At 35.4% G+C, this 19,597-nt stretch overlaps 1 protein-coding gene across 4 annotated transcripts in view; it reads left to right on the plus strand.

The window, feature by feature from the left end:
• Duox (dual oxidase) overlaps positions 1 to 19,597 on the plus strand; it is a 934,738-nt gene that overhangs the window by 259,628 nt on the left and 655,513 nt on the right. For all 4 annotated transcript variants that reach the window (XM_089595596.1, XM_089595599.1, XM_089595598.1 and 1 more), the window contains exon 5: positions 9,339 to 9,543. In XM_089595596.1, coding sequence (XP_089451722.1) covers positions 9,339 to 9,543 — 205 coding nt within the window. The remainder of the gene's footprint in view (positions 1 to 9,338; positions 9,544 to 19,597) is intronic.

Here is a 19,597-nt window from a genome sequence, read left to right on the forward strand (position 1 = left end):
CGTTCGAGGAGTCTTCTAGCTTTCTCTTTAGGGTGCCCTCAACGTTAGGAAGATTTTCACTATCTTAAAAACATATTTTGCCAACTGAAAAAAAAAATTTGCTTTATTTTTCTCATCATGCAAAATTTTGTAAGTATAAAAATTTTATAAATTAATATCACTTACCAGTTCTATCGTACGCCTCGTACATTTTCTTCAACATCGTGATGTTCCTAGCTTTAGACGGTAGACATTTCACCATAGTCTGTATAGCTATAGGACTACGCACTAGATAAAGGGGGTATAACACGACAGTGTGCACGTCCTCTAGATAAACGGTGAAAAGCTCCTGCAATACTCCTTTTAATTTGTTAACTGAGTATTCAGGCAGCTCCTCGCCAAATCACTTGTCGGGGTACGCTATACGTGCATCTTCCGACACGATACTCGCGTATCGCGCACAAGAACGCACTACCTCGAACAACGCTGTGATATAAAATGCTTGCATTTTTCCGGTTTTTTTTTTTACGGTGTAGCTAGCAAAAAAACTTGTAATACGTTGTAGACACAAAAATAACTAATTAAAACAGTGTAGCTAGCAAAAACTTGCAACACGCCGTAGAAATACACTGATACAGAATTGAAACAAGTTGAAGCAAACGGAAAAAATACACTGTATAAAATGTTGAAGTTAACTAAAAATGTAAAAGATTTCGAACGAGATATAACACGTGAAATTATAGTAGCGTATTAGCAAGAAAAATGTGGGGCAACTGAGAGTGTCGGATAAAGACTCATTTTATTTTACAATTTCTTCTTTTTTCCTACTTACTTCTATATTACCCCTCCCCCTCTTTTTGCCAAAAATTAGGGCCAACGTATAATAAATGTAAAAGGTGTACTCACTCACATAGGTACACTTTAGTCATAGTCTGGAAAACTCTACAGTTACGGTATGATACACTTCCGCAATGGTTACTCACTCTTTTTAATATTTTGAAAAAGATAAAAATTATGGCCACTGAGGGACAATTGCTTACTTTTGCCGTGGTTACTTACTTTTCTCTACAGCCGTTTGCAGATATTTTCCCGGTGACTAAACAAGAGCGTTTTTTGGCTTGAGTATGTTTTTTCCACAGCATTTTATATGATAAAATAAGGGTATACTATCATTGCTTATGAATTACATATTGGCAAAAATTTGAGTGGGGAGGGTTGCACTGTATAAAAAAATTTTAAGAGCGGAGAGTGCAACCGATGTACAAGTTTTCAAATGCGAGGATTTCTCTTTTCTATAGACCCGTTAGTCTTACTTGTAACTTAGATCACGGCTGACATGGATAATTTTCACACCCCCTGCAAAACTCTGTCGGTAAAAAGATTTTTAATTTAACTGCGTCGTACGAAACTGTAAGAAAATGGCTCGTGTTAAATCAAGACAAACGCGTTTTTCAGCGCGTGATACCTCTAAATATTTATCAGATTTGAGTAATTCTATAGAAAATTAAAAAAGACAATGAAAGTGCTATAACATCCATGGCAAAGGTGTTACAATATTCGTATCCACTTAACAAGACGGCTACGTAAAAAATCGTCGTGGTACTTCACTATAATGTAAATCGTCAGTGTTTCAGCTTTCCAAATGTCAGTTTACAGGAGGTATAATTATAAATTGACACGTATGAAGCGAGTTGACAGATTATTTTGCTTCTATAAATAATTACTTTACTGATAAAAACATCGATCAAATGGAACGCATACTAGTTGGTAATATCGAGTTGATATTCACATCATCTTACGGAATGAAAGCAGTGATCTTTGATAAAATGAAATAAGCGATAGACATGACAGAAATAAGAAAAAAAAGAGACCGTACAGTTCAACCATTATTATGCAATACTATACCTTTTTAGTATCACTCTAGTGAATAAAATCAGCGTATCAAATTTGAAAAAGCTGATAAAAGAACATTTCTCAACTTTACGAAAAAATGTTAAAGGAAATCTTTATTCTGCAATTGATAATTTCTTTTTAGAACAAAATTTTGACATGGTATTTTTAGAGTTAACTACGTACTGTTTAGAAATATTTTTAAACGACATAACTTTTTAATTAAATAGAATTAATAATGTCATAGGATATTGAAACAAAACTATTTTTAAAATTCTTACATCGCTTCTAAACTTTTAAATATTATTAGTTAAGTATTATTATATATAATACAGGTATCAAATGAATTTGAATTTTTTTTATTCAAGAAACCTTGCTCACCATCCACTCCCTTATTTAAATTTTTAGCAAGAAAAATGGTAGTAGCGTTAGCCGTATTTTTGCACTTTCGAATTTATGGATTTTCACAGGTACAGCTGATAACAGGGAAACCCCTTTATTTTCAATCTGTCAAAAAAAAAAAAATTACCGACCAAGAAATGTTGGTAACATCAATTTTTTCTCCGCAAGGAAAAAATTTTTGTTACCATCCTAGCAACATTTAAGCGCCTCCCGCGTTTTTCGGCTTATTGGGTCACGTGAAAAAATTATTGTTAAAGACCAATGTTGGTAATTATATTTTTAAATTACGCGTGAAACTCATATTGGGTCATTAGTCCATTCTCCCTGCCACTCCGTCACGTAACCCCCGGGAAAAACGGTCCCCGGCCACGCCTCCAGCGCCAGCCGTATGATATATATCTATGCCTGCCGTATGACATATAACTATGAAACTGTCTGGAAAAAGATTTCCCGTACTACTAGCCTCATCGGCTTTTCTGAACTCTCCTCAGCCCTCCCTACACAATTTTAAGATCCCTGCCAACCCCTTTACTCAACATGCCTCAGCCCTTCTCTCAATAAGGTAAGCTTCTATGGGTTTTACCAATATTTTTATTGGGTAAAATTAACGTTTAGTCCCCCCTCCACCCGCCCACCATCGTCTTAAGCCCCCCTCACTTTTATATAACCCTATAACCAGACAATTCAAAAAGCTTCCTTCAATATTCAGATATTTTCCAGCTCTTTCGTAGAAATTATTTTATCCATAAAAATTGTTAACACATTTTCACAGCACTTTTAAGAAAGTGTTCTACTGATCTGGTTTTTTTTCTATTGAATTCTTAATAGATTTTACAATTGCCATATTGAATATGTATGAAAGCATATGATGTTTTTGTACTAAACCCAAAAACAACGAATAGTCTTATAGAATATTTTAACTGTGGACCTTATTTGTGGCCATGTATACCACAAAAGGGTAGTAATTATCTGTTTTTGTTTATAAAATTATGTTATACATTTTGATAAAGTTTATCATTTTGTCACCAACGTTGATAATGCGAATTTTCAGTATAAGCTCTACTTGCCATATGAGCTTGTGTTCGTATACATAACATCTTGTATACATCCAACGAATGAATTTTGTTTATGCTTGCAGTAGGAGTCATCTTTATTATTTGGGATACAGATTTTTTAAGTTTCATTTATATTTGCAATAAATACGTTCTTCTAGGTAAGTAAATTAACTGCTCGCAAAATTTGAATTACCGAAAAATTTGAACGAGTCCACGAAGAAAATCGAATAATTTGTATTAGTTTATGTTCTAACGATTGAGGGACATATGCCACGGTCAGTTGATTCTTTAAATAACATGAAAAATGTCATTATTGAATTTTTTAAGAACATACAATGGTGGCCAGAAAAAGTCATTTTTCCTTCACAATTACAGGTGTAAGAACTATCTGCCGTATATTTTAAAGGCATAATAAGTGGGTTTTGTAGTATCATTAGCTGGACTTTCTTAAACTGGTACTGCACTTCTACAATTTTCACAATTTTAGTTGCTAAAACAGCCCCTTGTAACTCTAATTGTGGAATCGATGATTTTTCTTGATTAAAATTCAACTTTCAAATTTTTGGCATGCAACTTTAAAAGATCATGACAAAAACGTGATTATAACTATTAATTTAAAATCACCAGTACGTAAGGGCAGTGAAAGCTCTGAAGCTTACATCACAAAACACGTATAACTCGGTTTTGCTTGTCTAATAACTCTTTAATTGATAGCATCTTAAAATTTTACGTGATTTAGCTTGTTAAAATTTAAAATTTGAGCAAGAATATTTAAATTCTTTGAAGCAGACGTCCCACTTTATTTGACATGACAATATAACTTGCATCAATATTCTAGACTGACTAGTTAAGGAAGCAAAAAAGTCCAGTGGATTAAATTCTTGCTCGTCAGTTTTTTATATACTGTTAATTTAGTATGTATACATCATGATGTCATTTAATTTTAAAGTCAATTCTTCTTAAATATGGTGCATTTTGAAACCAAGTTATTTTATTTTGTCCTTTTCTAAATGGTCGGATTTGACGAAACTCTCCAGATTATCGTTGGTTTTCAGCCTCATTAACACTGACTTATCACTAGATGCCCAGCCATACATTTTCCAGTAACCATGGGCATTTCTTTTGATAATTCAAGTTTCTCGTTTGAAAACCGCTTATGATGCAGTTTTTGATCGAACTAGTCGTGGATAAAGGATACTTTTTATTAATAAGAGAAGCTTTTTATCGTTATCAAATGGCGTTGTACATGGGGATAGTTTTGTGTTAAAAAACATACAAGTCATTATGTATTCACTAAGATTTTTCGAATTCCTACTGTTGTGCCACAAAAAACGTTGAGCATCTTGATCCTCCTGGTAAACTTTGATTTGTAAGAGAAATTTTAGAGCTTGAGAAGCTTATGATCATTATCAGCCAGCTCGAGGGGTGGCGGACTCTGGAACCCGTCGGATCATGCTGATACACAAAATGGTTGCAGGGGCTAAGGATTCTCGTCAACCAGTTCAAGAGGTGTACGGCTGCGTTTGTACTGAGTGGCTGCTAGATTTCCTAAGCTTTAACGCTTGAGCGCGCTGTTGCACTCCAAAGCTAGTAGCAATGCTAGCGCACGCCGCACATCCCAATACGGCCAAAGAACTTGTGTGTCATGCCAGCGCAGTCGAAAGAAATCTGGTGTACTGACACGAGAACAGGATACTCCTTTTATTTCGAGTCTTGAACAACTTGAGGCTCTAGTGCGCTATATTGGAAATCAGTGAATACCTTATTCTCCACATGTTTTCAAGCAAATAGCCTATTCTATGTGCGGTGTATGCACGTGAGAGTGACTTGGATTTTAAATGTTGTTCACCATTAAGCATAATAATCCCATAATTTGAGGTTTTTCAAGTATTTTTGGAGCATCTCGAAACAGAGGGGGTGGGGTAGGTGTCGTATAAGTGTAGGTTTAAAATACACGACCGTATACGATGTTATGGTATCGGTATGGTTCAATTCAATTCAATGCGTTTCTTGTATCAAATCTCTGCGTATGTGATGCCTTTCAATAGCAACAGTCCATTCATGGCTGAAGAAATAGTGAAAAGGGGGTGAAACCAATGATCACATGCTTTACGGAAGTGAACGATTCATTGCAAAGTTGCGTAGTCTTGATTTAACGCGTTAAAACATACTTAAATGAGGTTTACTTAACGTCACGTGTTATCAACTTTTCGACACATTGTTTATTAGATAGATTATAGCTTTGCGTTTTTTGAGCGAAGTTAATTTTGGGAGATATCGAAATCAGACACTAGCTGGGGTTCAATCATGAAATGCGATACATCGCAAGACGTTGAAAAAAAGTGTGGTGATTGTAATACGTTATTTCGGCTAAATACATTAAGAGAGACTAGGTTGACGTCACGCGTCACTTCGACTTTTCGATGAGTCACAAAATACAATTGAACTTGATTACACCCCTAGGTGTGGTATTGCGTAACTGATTACGGTAAGACACTACGCTACGCTAGAGCTAGCGCTTGTCTAGTCATCAAATTTATAACATAAAATCGTCTTACGCTGCATTTATGACGTAAATCAAATGGACTGATCAAGCACTGGCGTTCGCGTAGTACCTTGCTAAGTTACGCAACACCACCCCTGCGCAACTCGTTGACTGACTCCTATTCAAGTCACGATGAATAGCTGCCGCTAACTCAATGGTCTGGCACGATTTGATATCGTGTGCTAGCTACAAGTAGCGAGTTACTACGTGGAGCAGACCAGGTTAAATCTCCTCAAATGTGTCCTCAAAAAATCCTCAGAGATGTCTTTAGGAAGATTATAAAATTAATTCCTATCTTGCTAACGCTGCACTTGGCATCTCGTTTATGGGATACTCGATGCAGCCGCGAACGCACCTTAAGTTATCATATGACAGAGTATCACTGAATACATACATACATACATACATATATATATATGTATTTATAGAGTTATAAACACGAAGTAAGGCTAGCCTAGCCCACTCCTACCCTCTGATGGCCATTCAGTGATACTCTGTCATACGATAACTTAAGGTGCGTTAGCGGCTGCATCGAGTATCCAATAAACGAGATGCCAAGTGCAGCGTTAGCAAGATAGGAATTAATTTTATAATCTTCTCTGAGGATTTTTTGAGGACACATTTGAGGAGATTTCACCTGGTCTGCTCCACGTAGTAACTCGCTAATTGTAGCAAGCACACGATATCAAATCGTGCCGGACCATTGAGTTAGCGGCAGCTATTCATCGTGACTTGAATAGGAGTCAGTCAACGAGTTGCGCAGGGGTGGTGTTGCGTAACTTAGCAAGGTACTACGCGAACGCCAGTGCTTGATCAATCCATTCGATTTACGTCATAAATGCAGCGTAAGACGATTTTATGTTATAAATTTGATGGACTGCATGGGATGAAAGGAAAAATTTTTCTGCTATTCGTGGGCGTATTATTTAAATGATAGCCAAAGGTTTTTCTTTTATTTACCATTTCTTACCCAATCTCCGTTTATTTTTTGTTTTTATGTTGTCCCAGGTTTTGGCATCAAAGTGTTTCGTGCAAACAAAAACTTACATTAAATTAAAAAAAACTGATAGGTAATCTTTTTACATAAATTAAAGTACAGCCATGAAACTCGAGTTGTTGAAAGTAAATACGAATGTCACGCTCTGACAACGAGCAAACAAGACTCACAAAAAATAGTTAAAATAAGCTAGGAGTATAAAACCATGGCAACGAAAGAACGAACGCTTGCAAACTCTTCGTAGTTCACCATCTGTGTAAAAGCCTATATCTCTTGTACTCCATGTTTCTTAAATGAAAAAAATTTGTATCTGAAGGCCCAACTGACCAAAATAATAAGACTAGAGCTACGCTACCTATATCAGTCGTAGCAATAAAATATTTGCAAGCAAATAAACCAAAAAAATAAAAATACTTAAATATTACGAATGCATTTTCAAAGATTATGTTCAGAAGACATTGGTCAATACTGACATTTTGTAAACTAATTATTTGTGATGTTACAACTGCTATTAAAAGGGATACGCTCTCATTTCAAAATGGTAATCGTTTTGGATGAAAGCAAATAGTGTTTTCAGACATCCAGGACAAGCACTGATCTAAAAGTCAATCGGGATACTTTAAATTTGCCAAGAAAAAAGTCCATAACCCTGACATTTTTCATTTGATTTTTACCTTTTTAATGAGTCAGTGGGTAGATAAAAATATACCAAAAGCTACCATGATAAAATTGCTTAATTATTTTAACACTTGAATGTTATAAGTAAATTATAATCCTGTTACAAAAAAAACTTTTCCTTTATTCTTATGTCAGTGTAATAATTATGATTCATGAATTATTGTTAAACCTATTAATAACTGTCATGGGGATATATGAAAGAACAATTAAATGTTGATATGATGAAGTGGTTTCTTAAATACCAATGGCCGTAAGAATATTAAAAATAGTGGTAATAAGAATATGTTTTGTATTACGAATGTGTGTAAAACTTTGAATGATGCGGATAAACATACAAATGATAGAACAACTAACGACGACGTTTCCGTACGCTCAAACACCAGCTGTTAAGTTGAGGGAGTAAATGTAATTAAATAATAAGCTGTCAAATCATATTACTTTCTTTCATTTGCATCTGTAATACTTAGAAAACGTACACAAGAAAAAAATCACAGAGGCAAAACAAAAAAATTGTTTAATCTAAATAATTATTTACGTATGAAACTTAAATTTTTCAATAATTTAGGAAAATAACCACATCAGTTTTTGTTATATTTTTAAACCACCTCAGATGAACAATAAGAAATAAAAATCAAATTATCAGTAAGATAGTTATGGGCTTGTTTTTCAGCGTGAATTTAAGGTAAGGATGAATTTACAATGAGTAAGTATTAGACAACGCTTACCTGTCATTTGAACTGCTTATGTTGATAAGTTATTAAATAACGAATTTATTTAAAAAGAAAAATTACTTTGACTTTTGTATATGCTCAAGCAGTTTTTTATAAAGTTGTACAAAATTTCCGAATACTTAACTGCCATAACTGCATGACGTTACAGCCAACTACTTACGAGGTATTGCAAAAAAACATGTCTTTGATGAAAGCAAATTTTTTGAACGTCATTTTGACAGTCACAAAATCAAAAAACTACTTTGCCCATATAGTTATAAAGTATACGAATTAAACATCTTAACGAAAAAAAAAAAATAAATCTAAAAGGATTAAAGTATAAAAATTTCACTGAAGGAAGTCATTGCATTGAAATTCTTGGAACAGAACGTAAGATTTTAGGCTCTGTAACTTGAAAGATACATGGCATAATGCCCTTATGTGATGGTAGGCCAATGAAGAATCGTAACAATTTATGTGCCAAACAATTATTCGATAATAAAAAAAAACACTGACGATAAATGTAGAAACTTGAGATTGGCAAGATGTAATGTTAAAACGCTAAATTATAAAAAACATATAGTCATTGTCTGTAAGAAATTGATTAACTATTATACGAAATGTCTGATTAAATAAGAAGCTGTGGCTCAAAGGACAAAAGAAAACAAAATAAGAACGTTTAGTTTGTACAACATAAGTAGAAGAGACCGTCAAGGGAGGGTAAAAAAATATGTTAAAGGAAGGTAATGACAAATATTAAGATTTTAAAAAAATTTTTGTATTTTGTTCTTCTAAGTTTATCATCACAGTAGATGTATTGCTTACAAAAAAGGAGGAATAAACTATTTTAAGTGAATGTAGGATTTAACTTTATTTATAAGTTTAATGGTAAGTATTTACATGTTAATTCGTATACCACTATTTTAAACAAGATACGTATAAAATAAGTTTCTGGTTATCAATCAATAAAGATTTTTTATTACATTTGTCATGAATGAAAGAAAATAAGAAATAATCATTTATATAATATGGTTTCTTTAAAAAAGAGGAATGAAAACATCTAAAGATATGTGAGGTTGCAGATCAATAAGGTGACCAGCTGGATAGATGGAAGCTTTATTTACTCAAACAGCGAGGCTTGGGCTAACGTAATGCGCTCTTTCAAGAATGGTAGCTTTCTCATTGAACCAAGTAGGCAATTTCCAGTCCACAATTCAATGGGTGCCCCTCTGTTCAACAATGCTTTGCCTAACATCATGCGTTCACTAAGCCCTGAGAGGCTTTATTGTAAGTAAAAATCTTTATGTGTACATACTTGTATAGGTATATGTGTATGGAAGCATGTGCAATAAGTACGCGTATAGGTATTCCTTATTTTTCATAAATGAAGAACTTCAAACTTATGTGCAATATATATTAACGTAGGTTATTAATAAAAAACACTTTATCGATTCATTCGTATGAATATGGATACTAGGTAGAGTTTTGTAGCCCTTTAACAATTACAGTCTTACCCAAACTGATTCTATCTTCATTACATACCCAACACGGTTTTCATATTCAAGATTGCTTGATAAATTATTGTTTGTAACTTTTTTTTAAACAAATAAAAAAATTTTAAGTCATGACATTTAACTCTTAAACATATTTGTCCAAGTTTTTTATAAGAATGCATTGGTCATGCATCTAATTTTCATTTATTATTGTGATCTATTTTACTTTCTAGGGCCATACCTTTAATAAAACATTATAATGTAGATTTTAAATTACCAACAATTGTCTATTAAGTATCTAAACTATACTGTAAATCACCTCACATGCTTAAAATTTAATTTATGGTTGTATATTTGTTTATTTAGGTTTAATTCATAATTCATTTTATCATCAATTATTCAGTGACTAATAACAAGCGCTATAAAAAAATTATTACAGAACCACAAGATTAAAATGGGTGATCCCAACATGTATGTATGTTTTCTGACGCATTCCTTTGTGCTTATTCCGAGCCTAAAGCCAAATTAGAGGGTTCTTCCTAAAATCTCATTAAAGTAAGGGGCTTCCTAAGATTGTTAGATTTCATATAAAATAAGAAATTTATTTAAACTAAGCTGTACTTAGAACGAAACGAATTCTTAGGAAAAAACGGAACATTCTCAAGAAGTGGCTTTTGAGTGAAAATATATGAAAATCTGAGTTGTTTAAGTCTTCTTAAAGTCACTACAAGACAGGTAATGAGTCGTTACTTTTAATTGGTGCTGATTCGCATGTTTTTACGAACCATCTCATCTGAGTCCGAGTTGATTGAGCTTTATTAAAAATTTATTTAAATAATTGCACAATACCATTAAAATATCCTAAAAATTTGAATAATTTCTTACATTAAAAGTAAAAATACTAGAGTTTATGAAATTTAGTAAAATATAAAACTATCAATCCTTAAATTACAAAGAAAATTTTGTTACGAAATATTAATTACTTTTCTTGATATTCTGTGTCTTTAAAAAAAGTCCATGATGTTTAATTGAAAATTAGAATAATAATGTAATCAAAAACAGTTTATTCCAGGCTCATTTTTTCCGTGAACATGTCATTTTATACTTCTATTATTTCCGTATCTATTATTAATAATTTTAATCTTCAAAATAGCGTCAACAACATTCAAACCTTTTTTTGGCAGCATTTTTTGACGACAACCTTAAAACAAATGAAAATATCGTCTTTAAAATTTAGTACTTTGTGGTCACTTGTAAGTGACCTTTACTGTGTAAGATAAAGTTGGGAGAGAAAGAAAGATACAGTTACCGTGCGCGTGTGCAGTAGAGAAAGAGAAAGAGAGAGAGAGAGAGAGAGGAAAGCATCCAAACTACTACCAAGCATGTCAGTACATCGTAAGCACTACACAACTCCATACCTGTCAGCTTCAACAGCGAGTTGACATTTTGTTTTTATTAGGCCTCATCACGGCTATAAAAATGGTCAGGAAGCTGTTATTCCTTGGGTGTGGTTTGGTTTTGCTCTTACACGCTCTCCCTATTTAGTCTTGCATTTGGTAAGCTGCCATCGCTTATAATAAACTTTCTGATTTTTTAATAATACAAGCTTACATTACTAAAATTCATCTATGACTGCTGAGTTTTCGAGCCACGCTGTTTCCTTGCCAGCGATAGCTCACAGTCTCTTGTGCAAATATTTCTTTAATTTTTTATTGAAAAAAGTAAGCAATATCGTTCAATGTGAATATCGTACCTTTATTTTCAGAAACATTAATGCCGATGAATCATCTCTGAAAATTAGGTTAATGAGAAAGCATGTATTACATCTCTAATCTATTGCTGCTCAAGACGCGTCGTTTTATGCTCTTAAACATGTTACAGTTATTGGATCAACAGTTCTTTATGCAGCACGCACACAATTATTCCACAGCTTGTACTGCGCATCGTTTGCTACCGGTGCTTGCCATCAGGGCTGTGGCGTCATCATTTTAATTCATAGAAATGTTCTACGAATTGACAAAAAATAGTAGTCTGGGATATTTATAAATTTAGATGGTTTTTTAATTAGTGAATGTGCCAAATTTTATTACGGTGTTTGTTGAACGTGCCACTCTGCTCCCAATTGTTTTCATGATTTCTTGAGGTTTAGTGCATAAGCACACGATCAGTAAGAGCTAATTTGGGAGTGAGAATAAAAACTCCAAAGTCAAATGTTAGTTTAAGCAACGTTTCGTTGGTCTTAACGCCAACCTCATCAGGCTCAGTCTATATCGTTAAGACGATCGTTACAGACTGTTTTGGAGTTTTCATTCTCACTCTTTAATTAGCTCTTACTGATCGTGCGTTTATGCACTAAACTTCAAGAAATCATAGTGCCAAATTGTAATTTATAAGCATTCAGTATGAGAATTTTACGTATATCTTGTAAATAACATTAACTCTAAACATTTTCCCACCTTTTTACTTAAAATGATAGATAGGATAACTGTGACATAAGTTAAAATTATTTAAAAGATCTTCACATTTATCTGGTGAGGGTGATTACACATGCTTGCTTTGCATATTCCCTTACTTTTGAATTTTTTTCCTTGAAAAGACCCATCGTGGTTAGGAGAAAAAAAAAAAAGAAAGTAAGGAATGCAAAAACTAGACCTCACCACTATACTTTTGTGTCATGCAACTATGCCATCTCTAAATATGCATACAGAAGCCTGCTGCTACACTATCAATTTAAAACCATGAAAGTTGAAATAACATCTTACGAGATCAAGTAATACTTTGCTAAGCCGGAGGTATTTCTAACTCACTCTAAATTAGTGCAATTCATCTTTCTGATCTCTTTCCCTCTGCTTCTTTTATCGAAAGCTCATTTGGTTAATCTTACTGGCATGGTTACGCATGACTCACAATAATAAGTATATAAACTTTGTCAACTTATTATGTTTCACTTAAGGAGAATGATCTTCATAGACAAAATGTAATATTGAGTAAATATTGATAACTAAGAATACTATAATTTTTGGCAGTGTCTACTCATAACAATATTAACGTTATTACCTGGATATACGTAGATATACGCATGCGTGATCGGTAGCTCTACTGTTGGTACTTATAGGGTCCAAGTTTATGTTCTTTTCCGAGCAAGTGAGGCGCATGTTAATATCCATGTGTTAGCAGTATGGGATTGAGCAGGTGACTTGGCAAATAAAAATACAACACTCGAAATATAGAATTAAACTTGGACACGTTTATTTACACTATCTTTAGGTTTAACTATCTTAACACTTTAGTATCTTAAGTACGGTAGCTACGCGAACAGAAAAGGTAGGGTAAACTGTAAGTCAGATGCGAAGACAGAGTATGCATGTGTTAACAGACTGGCTGACAGTGCAAGAGTGAACAAAAACGTAGTTAGTTGACACTGAAGTGCAGCGTCACTGCGTCTCGTCTTCTTGCTGTTGCACATGCGTAATAATTCAGTACACATTCCTTAACGTAGTGAGCCTTTATCTTAGTTATGTGTCTCAGTCTTTTGCCACCATCGATCTTAGCACTTACTCCGGCGGCTTTGTTTTCACACCATAGATCCGCGGGCAATAAAGTGCGAGACAATATAATACTTATAGAGTGCTCTTGTCTAATAAATTCTTGACTTGCGTCGCACATTGCCACATATTCTGCTTCACAGGTTGAAATAGCAACATAATTCTGCTTTCTCGTTTTCCAAGCAACTGTATCCCCATTACAACCTTAGGAGATATCCACCTGTTGTTGTTGAGCCATTACAGTCTGCCAAACTTGCATCTAAATAGGCTTCTAATCCATCTTTACAGCCTTTGTTAGTTAATCCTAGGGTTCTTGTGTGTTGTAAATATCGAAATACCCGTTTGACCATTTTCCAATCATCTTTAGTTGGGCCGATTTGATGTCTTCTCAGTACATTCACCGAGTATAAAATGTCTGGTTTAATTGTGTTTGCTAAATACAGCAGGCTACCGACTGCTTCTCTGCACGGCACATTTCCTCTCGTTATCGTTGTGTTTAACTCTTCATCATCTTCAGACTCTTCTCTATCTTTTCTTTGCCAATTCAAAACTTGATTTGTGACCATTGGTGTTTTTTGGGGTTTCGACTCGTTGAATCAAAATTTCTCTAAAATTTTATCTATGTATGGCGTTTGTGTTAGTGAAATTGGATGAAGTTTTCTATCTCTTTTCACTTTGATGCCTAGAGATGTGCCAATCTCGCCAAGATCTGACAACTCAAACTCAGATTGCAGACCAGTCTTAATTTCATTCATTTTGCCTACACAATTGCTGGCTATCATCATATCATCCACGTATAGGATCAGGACTATAAAGTTATCGGCTTCTCTCTATATATAGAGACAGGTCTCGCTCGTATGTGACCGTAGTCCCAATTTAGATGCAGTCTCGCGAAACCGCTCATTCCATCTTTTTGGGCTGATCTTAAGTCCATAAAGGACTTTTTCCAATTAACAAACCTAAGCTTTCTTAAAACTGTCACCATCAAGCAGGCCTTCAGGAATCTCCATGTATATCTCTTCTTTAATAGATCCATTTAAGAAAGCTGTCTTGACATCAAGTTGGCAAGTCTCCAAATTGTATCTATTTATTATTGATATTACTGATCTTACCAGGGCTAGCCCAGACACCAGGGCATAGGTTTCTTGCAGATCGTACTTGTTCCTATCTTTGAAGCCACGAATCATCAACCTCGCTTTGATTTCCATGTTTCCATCTTTATCTATTTTTCTCCTCAAAACCCACCTAGAGTCGATGATGTTGGGCTTGCCACCTTCAGCGCTCACGGTTGGTCTTTCTACAAGTTTCCACACTTGGTTTTTCCGCATCGATTCCAGTTCTTCATCAATTGCTCTGAGCCATTTATCGCGATCCGGAGATGCGACAGCTTCTTTGTAGTTTGCGGGATCTTTGTTCAGTCTAGCAATCAGGGAATGTGACATTTCATCTTTGACTTATGCGATCAAACAGTTAACATCGCCCTTCGATTAAAGCCGTTTATTCAACTTGTTTGTATTAATGGCTCTTGCAAAGCTCGTATCATTAATTCTAGTGGGTTGTCTAGGGCTTTCTTGAGCAAAATCTCCAATTTTCTTGGGCTGACCACGCTTTCTCTTAACTACTGGTTCTCCCTCCGTTTCCAATGACTCTTTAGGGCTAGTCTTATCAAACTTAACGAACCATTCATCTTGTTTGATATCTATCTTGTGGTTTCCCCAGTTCACTATTTTGTCCTTTTCCCAGATATCTCTGAACACGAGTCTTTCTTGGAATTTTACGTCTCGACACTCATAAGATTTTTCATCTTCAGGTCTTAAGAAAGAATAGCCAGTGGGTGTATAGCCAACCAGCACGACTCGTATCTCTTGTGGACCGAATTTAGTTCCAGTGTTTCTTTGTATCTTGATAAAAGCGACGCAGCCAAATCTTCTTATTTGGGTTATGTCTATCTTCAGATTGAACGCAAACTTTTCTAAAGGGGCTATCATATCGTTGGACCGGTAAGGTGTCTGATTGTAGGCATGTACTGCACTGCCCAATGCTAAGTCCCACATGTTCTCCCTGAGCCTGGAGTCGTACATGTAGGCTCGCACCTTGTTTTGCAAGGTACGATTAATCCGTTCCGAGACTCAATTGTGCTGAGGGGAGTCTGGACAGGCCAACTGAAGTTCTGCTCTCAACCTCTGGAGAACTTCTATCGTTTGGCCTTCTGTAAACTCCGTGCCTTGATCGGTTCGAAGATAGCATATCTTTGCATCAAAACTCACCAGGTTTTGAGCGCTTGTCACAAAATTGTCCAAACAACGTACTGCTTTACATTTTGTCTTCACTGGGTATGCCATAGTCAATCTTGAGTAGTCATCCGTGTAGACGATTAAAAATTTATATCCTTTAGGATAAGTAGCTGGGCTGATCGGTTCCATTGTATCAGCATGAACTATCTCGAGTGGTTTGGTTGCCCTATCTCTTTTAGTACTGAAAGGCAATTTCTTGATTTTAGCAACTTGGCACACCTCACATGTTGTAATGAAGCTGTCGAAGATGGCCTTATTTAAATCTTTATTGTCCTGATATTTTTTTTGCAGCGCTTTGAGATAATCTGCTGAGGCATGTCCGAATCTTACATGCAAGAGCATGGCTCTGTTATTTCTTTCAAATGTTCTGTACTTTTCTGTAAACGGGCTTTGAGCTCCTGGAACCTCACTAATCATAAGATCATCACAATTTTTAATTTTTTTATCTGTAACTGTTTTTTTAATTTCACTTTGATGAGAGCTGTGTGGACTAGCTCTTCCCGATTCATTATTTGAGATTCCAGGGCAGCTCCTATCATTAGTGCTCACTTGCTGAACCTTTTCAGTCTTTACTTTCGGGGGATCGTCTACCATTAAGCATTCAATAATTTCTTTAAACTTCTCATTATTTCTTGTGCTCTGGCTATTTTGCAGTAGTTTTACTATCCAATAAGGGCTCTTGTAGACACCAGAAATTATAGTCTCATTAGAACGCAGATCAAATATATCTAGCTTTGTGTTATCAAGGTATATACTCATGCCCCTTTCAGCAAAACGGCGAAGCGACAGCAAGTTTTCAGCGAGTGCCTTAGCGCATACAACTCTATCTAGGACTATCTTGTTTTAGTTATTTTTACCAAAAACGCACCCTTTTCCCTCTGCTCTCAAGTCTGTGGAGGAATCTTTGTTCGCGCATTTGATCAATTTATTTTTACAGTCGTCAAAATTTTTGAAACACAGTTTAGAATCAGCAAAGTGTTCTGCGGCGCCTAAATCTACTACAAACTAAATTTTCTTGCAGCCGTTATCTCGTGTTTCCTCTGTGCGCGTAGAGAGAAAAGTTTCGGGGTTAACAGCAAACAAATCACTGCATGCATTAGACCTAGGTATTTCTACATTATTTTTACCTTCTTCGCCTTGTTTTTTGTTATCGACCTTGGCTTACTTGTTGTTATGATTTGTATGCTATTTTTTAGGCTTCCGTTTATTACTATCTTTAAAATTATTCTTATTGTTACCACCACCAGTGTTGCGTTTCAAATCCCAATCGTTACTTTTGTTAGAATTACCTCTGCACCTCCCTATGTGCTCTCGTAGGTTCTGCACGAACTGTTGGCAGGTGTAGCACCACCTGAGGTTCTGCCCTTTTTTCGGGCAGTCCCTCGAAGAGTGCCCGTTATTATTGCACTCGTAGCATAGAGTGGTGGTGGCCGCTTTAGCAACAGTTACGTTAATGGCTGGTCGAGAGCCTGCCCCACCTTGGCTTGGCCCATTACTGGTCCCACCTCGACTCAGTCCAGCGTTCACCCTACCTCGGCTTACTCCAGCACCCGTTGTTGGTCGTGCAAGTGACCCTTCTGCCCCCTGTTTCAGAATGTGTTGTCTTAAGTACTTAAAAGATAAGCTATCCTCGCTTTTAAACAGCCTGTTAAAATTGGCTATTTTTACGTCCGGTACTCCATTGTTAATCGCATGATAGAAACTATCTCTTTTCTCATCTTCAGGGAAACTGTAAGTTTTACTAACTAATTCAAAATTTCTCACCAGTGCATCAAAAAATTCACAAAATTTAGTAGCACTTTGGTTTTCGGGGTCAAATCTAACGGAATGTATTTTGTTACGTATTTGATATGCGCTCATTTTTATGTCACCCCTTTTCATATCTTTAATTTTTTGTATCATGGTTGATGCATTAGTAATGTGATATACTTTGTTTTGGTAATCTAGGGACAACCTATCTAGTATTACGTTTAGGGCCTGTTCTTTATTTTCTCCTATTTTTTCTTGAGTAATATTCATAGTGGCTTCCAGTTTTGAATCAATTGTGTGAAGCAATTTTTTACTTTTTAGTTCTGACTGCAGCTATTCTAAAAATAATCCTAATTTTGTTGCATTAGTAAGGGAATAATTAAAACACCCTAGGCTATCTTTATTAATCACTTCTATCTTTAGACTATCATTAGGCACAGCGCGTTCAAACATCAGTGAATTATCAATGTAGTCGGAGTTTAGATTAATCAGTCGTTTACATAATTAAGGTCCTGGAGTAAATGTAGTAAATTTATTTACCTCTTGTATTTGACTCCTGGCCAGTTCTCGCTCAAGAGCCTCCATCTTTCTTTGTTAAGTGGCTAGACGCTGCTTAAACACAGCTCGAATCGTCTCTTGAGCCCTTCTATTTTCTTCTCTTTCCTTTTCAAGGGCTTTCTTATGTTGTGAGGCAACAACCTCAAACCTCATCGACATCCAGGAGCTCTGCTAATGCCTCGATGTCTTTCTTTGAGGCTTCTGAAATTTCGTTTCGTGAGTTTATAATTTCTTTAGGTTTGATATTTTGACCGGTTCTTTCTATTAGTTCTTTCTTAAGTTCATGATTTGCATGCACCATTTCTTTATGTAAGCTATCTAGCTCTTTTTTTAGGTTATCTTTCTTGTTTTGCAAGTCTTAAAATTGGCTATCAATCAAATCTAAATTTTTGCTTTTCAAATCTTTAACCTTGTCATGAATTGAAGTATCAGTAAAATTTTTTATTTATCTCTCAAATCTTTATTCTTATCTTTAGATGAGGTATCAATCAAATTTATTGTTCTATCTTTCAAGTCTTTTCAAGTTTTTCCCACTCTCTTCTTAATGCCGACCTTTCTTATTGCACCACCCGAAGCCTCGAGAGTAGGGCCGACGTCCGCATCTCGAGGTGACTCGGCTGCTGTACCTCCATCCTGACTCTGCTCTGCTGCCTCCTGGGGCTGTCCCTCTGCCGCTTCGGTGGTAGTCGGGGTGAGAGGACTGCCAGGCTCTTCCATCTCACAGTGCTCGCTACCCGACACAGATCTCCCGTTTGCTTCCACCATTCCGTTTTCACGTAAAAAAGATAAGAGGAAAGCACATAGGGAACTCGCAATGAGCTCAAGCGCGGAGCGGAAAGAAGAAGAAAGAGAGAAAAACAAGACTCGATCGAGCAAATTCCACACCCACACTACTATTTAGGGCCCATAACCTGTTAGCAGTATGGGATTGAGCAGGTGACTTGGTGAATAAAAATACAACACTTGAAATATAGAATTAAACTTGGACACGTTTATTTACACTATCTTTAGGTTTAACTATCTTAACACTTCACTATCTTAATTACAGTACCTAAACGAACAGAAAAAGGTAGGATAAACTGTAAAGGAAATCCGAAGACAGAGTATACGTGTGTTAACAGACTAGATGACTGCGCGAGAGTGAACAAAACCGTAGTTACTTGACGCTGAAGTGCAGCGTTACTGCATCTCATCTTCTTGCTATTGCGCATGCGTAATAATTCAGTTACGAGCACGAACATTACAGCTCACACCATGTTATTACGTGCATATAAGTGCGAAAAGACATGGCGATAATTTTTATATTCTAAGGACAGATTTGTTTTTGAAAATGATTTTGTAATTTAAGAGTGATAAGATTAATATTCTACTAAATTTTAAAGATTCCAGCTTTTTCATTTTAAACTAAAAATTTATTTAAATTTTCTTAAATTATGAGAGTTTTATATATCATTTGAGGAAACAATATAATCAATGAATTTTAATCAACTGGGACTTCAAAGAACCAATTTTGAGTAATCTATTGACCAGCATAAATAAAACAAATTTTAGTACTACCTGTCTTGGAATAATTAAAAAAAATACTATGATTTCCATGTCTTTTTCTATTTAAAAACAATTCTTGAAAAATATTCTGTGTATCTTTCAATGTAGAAAATTGTAATTTTAGTCTTTAATGGCAAATACGTCTGTTTTATGCTCA

Source organism: Copidosoma floridanum, unplaced genomic scaffold, assembly GCF_036245765.1.
Source record: "Copidosoma floridanum isolate Cflo_tuat_1 unplaced genomic scaffold, Cflo_Japanese_pri ptg000026l, whole genome shotgun sequence".
NCBI lineage: Eukaryota > Metazoa > Arthropoda > Insecta > Hymenoptera > Encyrtidae > Copidosoma > Copidosoma floridanum.